Source organism: Panthera uncia, chromosome D2 (assembly GCF_023721935.1).
Source record: "Panthera uncia isolate 11264 chromosome D2, Puncia_PCG_1.0, whole genome shotgun sequence".
Classification (NCBI taxonomy): Eukaryota; Metazoa; Chordata; class Mammalia; order Carnivora; family Felidae; genus Panthera; species Panthera uncia.
In genome coordinates, this window is record NC_064818.1 from 12,133,482 (window position 1) to 12,139,481 (window position 6,000).

Sequence of the window (6,000 nt, forward strand, 5' to 3'; positions counted from 1 at the left end):
GTATGTAGGCACGTTCATTTGAAAACTTCGCAAACTTACGGCTGTTTAAGCTTCATTACAGAATATGTCACGTATACCCAAAGAAGTAACACAGCCAGTACTCATGTACCCACCACGCAGGTCACGCCACCTGTTACGACCTGCAAGGTTTGCTCCAGGTCTGTTTTATTTTTAATAAATCAAAAAGATAAACACGATGCTCCCAGCATCTCTCTCCCCCACTCTGACCCCTCCCTCCTCTGCACAGATCATTGCTTTCTGAATCTAGCATTACTATACCCAGGAGAGGTTATACTTTTACTATGTACGTAGGTATTCCCAAATAACACATCGCATATAAATAAATACGTACGTGTCCACAAAGTAACACGTATCACATATAACAAATACACAGTACCTTCTTGCCTGGTTTTTCACTTCATCTGAACATGTTACCACCTTCCCTACCTTTGTGCAACTTCTTTGTTCACCCGCTGTGACGTGTCTGCAACATTCGAAGGCTGAAACACACACCCTGCTTCATGCATTCTCCCTAGGGCCGGGTATCCCACTGTCCACAGGCCACAGCTGTGTGTCTGTCTCTGGCACAGAGACATGTAAAGCTGGTGAAGAGTGTGGACTCGCGCTGGCTCCCCTGGACTTGAATCATGGCTCCACTAATTATCAGCTGGGTGACTTTGGAAAAGTCACCTAACCTCTCTGTGCCTCATGTACCGCATCTGTAAAATGAAATTAATAACAGTGCCCACCTCATAGGTTTCTGTGACGGTTAGGTGGATTAACACACACACACACAGCACTTAGACAACCGTGGCCACCCTGCAGACACTGTGTGTTTGCTACCCCCTGCTGCTGTTACTATTGTTAGTCCTTGTGTTATGTTCTCAAGCCACGATTCTAAATGCACAACTTCTAAACTGTGACCACGGAGGCTTTCTTGACCATAAAAGGAACTTTCACACTCGAAAAGATTAGGAACCATGACACATTCGCTCTTTGCTCTTATTAAGGTCCCTCTGTGGTGCCCACTTCCTGACATATTGGGGAAATTATGCAAACCCGGGGGCCTGTTCTCCCCAGGTGACAGTCATTAGTCAGCTGCCTCAGTGTTTCCCCATGCCGAGCACCCTCATTCACCAGAGCAGGGTGACATGACAAAGTCCCTGAGACCCAAATGTGGGATTTCTCCCTTTCTGTGGCAATCCTGGAGATGAGCAAAAGACAGCTCTAGGGAGATCAGCTGTTCAGGTCTGCTCTCTATGAAAACAAGGGCAAGCACGGTGTCTCTATCTTTGCAGAGACTGTCCGTGTCTTTATTTTTTTTTTTTAATTTTTAATTTTTTTAACGTTTATTTTTGAAAGACAGAGAGAGAGAGAGACCCAGTGCCAGCGGGGGAGGGGCAGAGAGAGGGAGACACAGAATCCAAAAGAGTTCCAAGCTCTGTGCTATCAGCGCAGAGCCCGATGCAGGGCTTGCACTCACGAACCACGAAATCACAACTGTGCGGAAGTCGGACGCTTAACTGACTGGGCCACCCAGGCGTCCCGCTGTCTGTGTCTTTAAAGCCACAGAGCCCCATGAAAGAAAAAGGTGTATGCTGTTCGTGCCTTGTAATTCTGGGGTGCGGTAGCCTGGAGGCAAGGTGTGCTCCGTCTGGGTCCTGGGCTGGCCAGGTTGTGAGGGACCCGCAGGGAGGTGACGGGGGGCCAGGGTCAGGTCTCCACCTCCCCAATGCCTGCTTTTGAACTTGGCAAGCTCACGGCCCCAGGAGTGAGTCCTGCTCAGCCTCACGCTGACCTGAGGAACACGGGAGCCCCCAGCACCAGGCAAGCTTCTTTCCTACGTGATCTCAGGACCGACAGTGATGCTGCCTCCCCGTCTGCACGTCTGTAAAGCCCAGAACTCCCTGCAAGTACCGACAGTGGGTCGGTCCCCTGAGAGTCTGCTGTGCTGTCCTGTCCTGTCCAGCGGACCCAGAGCCACAGATGCCTTTCCGGGCGCCTGCGCGTGCATGCACGCGCGTGTCTGTGTTACCCCCGCAGCCCGACTAGGAGCTCTGTGCGGCAGGAGCCGGGCCTCACACCTAAACTGCCCCCGACACTCGGCCCTCCTCTGAATGGCTCGGGGAAAGGCCTCACCGTCTCTACCTGCCTCCTCCCTTCCTCTCCTGTTTGCACTTCCCACTGGTCAGGCCGAGTCTGCTCCGTCTCTACCCCTCCCTGTCCTTCGTCAACACAACCTCGCTTCCACCTGACAGTGCCCACACCGGCCAGGCCGCTCCAGAAGGCTCCGGGCCCCACACTGATTAAGGCAGGCTGGCAGGCAGCCCAGGAGGGGCAGCGGTGCCCGGGAGCGTGCACCTCTGTCCGGAGGCCCTCCCCTGACGACGCACCGAACCCTGGCCCTCAGTTTTACCGCCTCTCCTTGTCGTCTATCACCGGAGTATCGGGATTCAGGGGCGCAGCTGGCCAGATGGCCGTGAACCTGCTTTGCTCAGCCCCGAGGACCCCTCTTTACCTTCCGCGTCTATCAGTGAGACAAAGTCCCAATATCCACGAAGGTGCCTTCTACCTTTAAAACTCTAGGACTTGGCGCCTGGGTGGCTCAGTCAGTTAAGCCACCGACTTTGGCTCAGGTCACGATCTCACGGTTCGTGGGTTCGAGCCCCACGTCGGGCTCTCTGCTGACAGCTTAGGGCCTACAGCCTGCTTTGGATTCTGTGTCTCCCTCCCTCTCCGCCCCTCCCCGTCCTCTCTAAAATAAGTAAAACGTTAAAAAAGAAAGAAAGAAAGAAAGAAAAGAAACTCTGGAACATGAAGTGCCTTTCTGGAGGGCAGCCTGCGTCCTCCGCCCCGGGAAGCCCACCGTGACTGCTGCGGCCTTGCGTCCAGGTGCACATGTGCCCCACCTGCAGGGGAGGAAGGAGGTGGGTCCCACGGCCCCCAGCAGCAGAGACCCACCCTGGCCTGCCAAGGCCGCTGGGCAGAGGCCACAGGGAGAGGCGGCCTCCCTCCCTGTGGGACAGGCGGGGACTGACAATGCGGATCGGCCTCCCTGGCAGGATTCTCTCTCTTCAGCCTCACGTATAGGAATGACCTTGGCCACACAAGGCGCCATTATCGTTACTAGGTTTCTGAACCACTCCCCTGGCAACAGAGGCCATTCCCGATTTGCCAGTCAAGGCCCTGCCTGTAACTGTTCCGGATGTGCTGAAATAAGTAACACCTCAGCAGCACGGAGGCCACTCTGTCCAGCACGGGAAGCTCAGCCGGGGGTTACCGGCCGGCCGGGCCCAAAGGCTCCAAGAAGGCAGGTCCCCGCGCCCCTCCAGTGCACCACGTCTCGCTACGCCACGGATCCTTGCAGGAAGGTACGCAGAGCTACAGAATAGGTTAGCGGTGAAAATGCCTCGGGGGTTCCCCCCACAGAACAACCTTCTGCCTCAGAAATGAGGAGGATCCTGACATTTCCTGGGAACTCTGGCCCTTGCTGGGGGCAGTGCGGTACCTGCTACTGACTGCCAACTTGCGTTCCCCCAAATTCACGTGCTGAAGTCCTGCCCCTCAATGTGATGGTGTCAGCAGGGTCCTCCTTCAGCGGACCCCGGAGAGCTCTCTCTGCTCTCCGCCAGGTGGGGACTCAGAGGAGTCACCATCTGCAACCAGAAAGCGGCTCTCGCCACAGCCCGGCCACAGCGACGCCCTGATCTCAGACTCCCAGCTCCAGAACCGTGAGCAGCAAATTTCTGTCAAGCTGCAGAGTCGGTGCGGTTCTGTTCCTGCAGCCTGAGCACACGAAGACGGCAGAGACGATGCTCCCTGCATCCTGCCCGGAGACAGCCGCCATCCGTCTGTCCTAAGAAAGCAATGCCGTCTGGCAGGGAGAAACGGCTCACGGGGAGGGCGGCCTCGTGCTCCTGGAGCTGCCCCCCCCCCCCACCCCGGCTCACCGCTCACCGTGGGACACGGGGCGGGGCCGACAGGGACCAGGATGGGGAGGGACAAAGCCACATCCCATCAGAAACAATGAAAGGAACTGAGAATGTCCCACCCCAAGTGGACAGGACCCGGGAGGATACATCTGTGAAGGGCTGTCCTGGGAGGAAGGACTCTATCTGTTCGGCATGACCCCATGGGGAGAAATGGGAGCTGACCAGCCATCCCCCCCAAGTACCACCCTTCTGTCCCGATACTGCTCTGGGCCCCAGGAAGCTGCCACCATGAACAAACCGGAGCAAACAAGATTTGCCCTACACTTCAACGGTAACAAAAGCCACTGGTTCAACCTTCTGTTGGAGACATCCCACTTTGTGTCACCACTGTGAGGACTGTGACCAAGTAATGTCGGCCACTGGCACGAGAGATGTTTGTCAGGTAGTCTGCTTCCCCCTCAACACCAAGTTCCTCCAAGGCAGGAGCCATGTTCGACCTTAATCTTGTCTACACGGCATCTAGAGAGTAACAGGTGCTCAGAAACACGAGACCAGGCAACCCCAACGTCCATCCTCGGAGGAAAGGGTAACCATCCGTGGCAGACGCCCACAACCGAGCATTATCCAGCCTTGAAAAGGAATGATGTCATGGGGCACCTGGATAGCTCCGACGGTTAAGCGTCCGACTTTGGCTCAGGTCATGACCTCGCAGTCGTGAGTTTGAGCCCCAGGTCGTGCTGTCGGCTGTCAGCGCTGAGCCCACTTCAGATCCTCTGTCCCCCTCTCGTTCTCTGTCCCTCCCCCACTCACTCTCTCTCTCAAAAATAAAAAGACATTTAAAAACTTTAAAAAAGAAAGAAATGATGTCATGATACCAGCTATGACGTGGATGAACCCCGAAAACATTATGCTCGGTGAGAGAAGCAGGCACACCAGGGCACTTGCTGGGTGGCTCCTCTGATGAGAAATATCCAGAACAGGTCAACTCGCAGAGACAGAGGGCACTCCGTGGCTGCCCAGAGAGCGCCTACCCGATGGGTTTGGAGTAATGGAAACATTCTAGAATTAAAGAAAGATGACAGCTGCATAGCACGAATGGCCTAAATGCCACTAAACAGTACACAACACAAATTAGTTGTATGTTATGTGCAGTTCACCTTAATTTTATTTTTTAACGTTTATTTTTGAGAGACAGAGGCATGAGTGGGGGAGGGGCAGAGAAAGAGGGAGACACAGAATCCGAAGCAGGCTCCAGGCTACAAGCTGTCAGCACAGAGCTCGATGCGGGGCTCGAACCCACGAACTGCGAGATCATGACCTGAGCTGAAGTCAGACGCTGAAGTGACAGAGCCACCCGGGTGCTCCCCACCTTAATTTTAAAAACATACCTTGTTGAATGAATGAAGTGAATCTCTGGGTTCCGGTACAAAGGTGTGTGAAAGCTGTATGTGGACACAGCTTTGTGCTTGTGCTGTCCCCTCACGACAGGAGTGCGGCCCTGACGGGGGCCTAGCCACCTAGCCACGGTGGGGGGGAGGCGTTGTGGAGGGGAGCTGGTGGTGTTCACATTCTGCACCCTTCTCTCCCTGTGACCACCGTCCGTGCACCATGCCTGATGGACGACACAGCCCCCAACAGCAAGCCCAGGAGAGCAGCGTGAGGCAGGTGCAGCCCGGGAGCCGATTCCATTGCATGTGTGCAATTTTACCCCGTGGATCACGTTTAGCAAGTATGCCTGCAATTAAAGGGGTAGAGAGCCGATGATGTCACAAGACATCGAGCCGGTCGAGGCCCCTCATCTGTCTCTCCCCAGCCCCTGGCAGGGGAGGGGAGAGTGAATGATGCTCTCTAACCATGAGACATATGAAAATCCAAGTCCATTTCCGATGGGTCCCAGCAAAAATAACAAGATAAAGATGGGGCGGGAGCTTGGTGGTAAATGCTGGGTTTGTTCTAACCTCGTCCCAAGGACCAAATGCAGCCCGCGGTCTGTTTTTGTATGGCCTGTGAGCTAAGAATAGCTTTTACCTTTTAAAAGATACATATATATATATATATATACACACAC

At 54.6% G+C, this 6,000-nt stretch overlaps 1 protein-coding gene across 1 annotated transcript in view; it reads right to left on the reverse strand.

Moving 5' to 3' along the window:
- GPR137B (G protein-coupled receptor 137B) overlaps positions 1-6,000 on the reverse strand; it is a 49,310-nt gene that overhangs the window by 35,974 nt on the left and 7,336 nt on the right. The window contains exon 3 of the mRNA XM_049645978.1: positions 5,321-5,449. Within this exon, the coding sequence (XP_049501935.1) occupies positions 5,321-5,449 (129 nt within the window). The remainder of the gene's footprint in view (positions 1-5,320; positions 5,450-6,000) is intronic.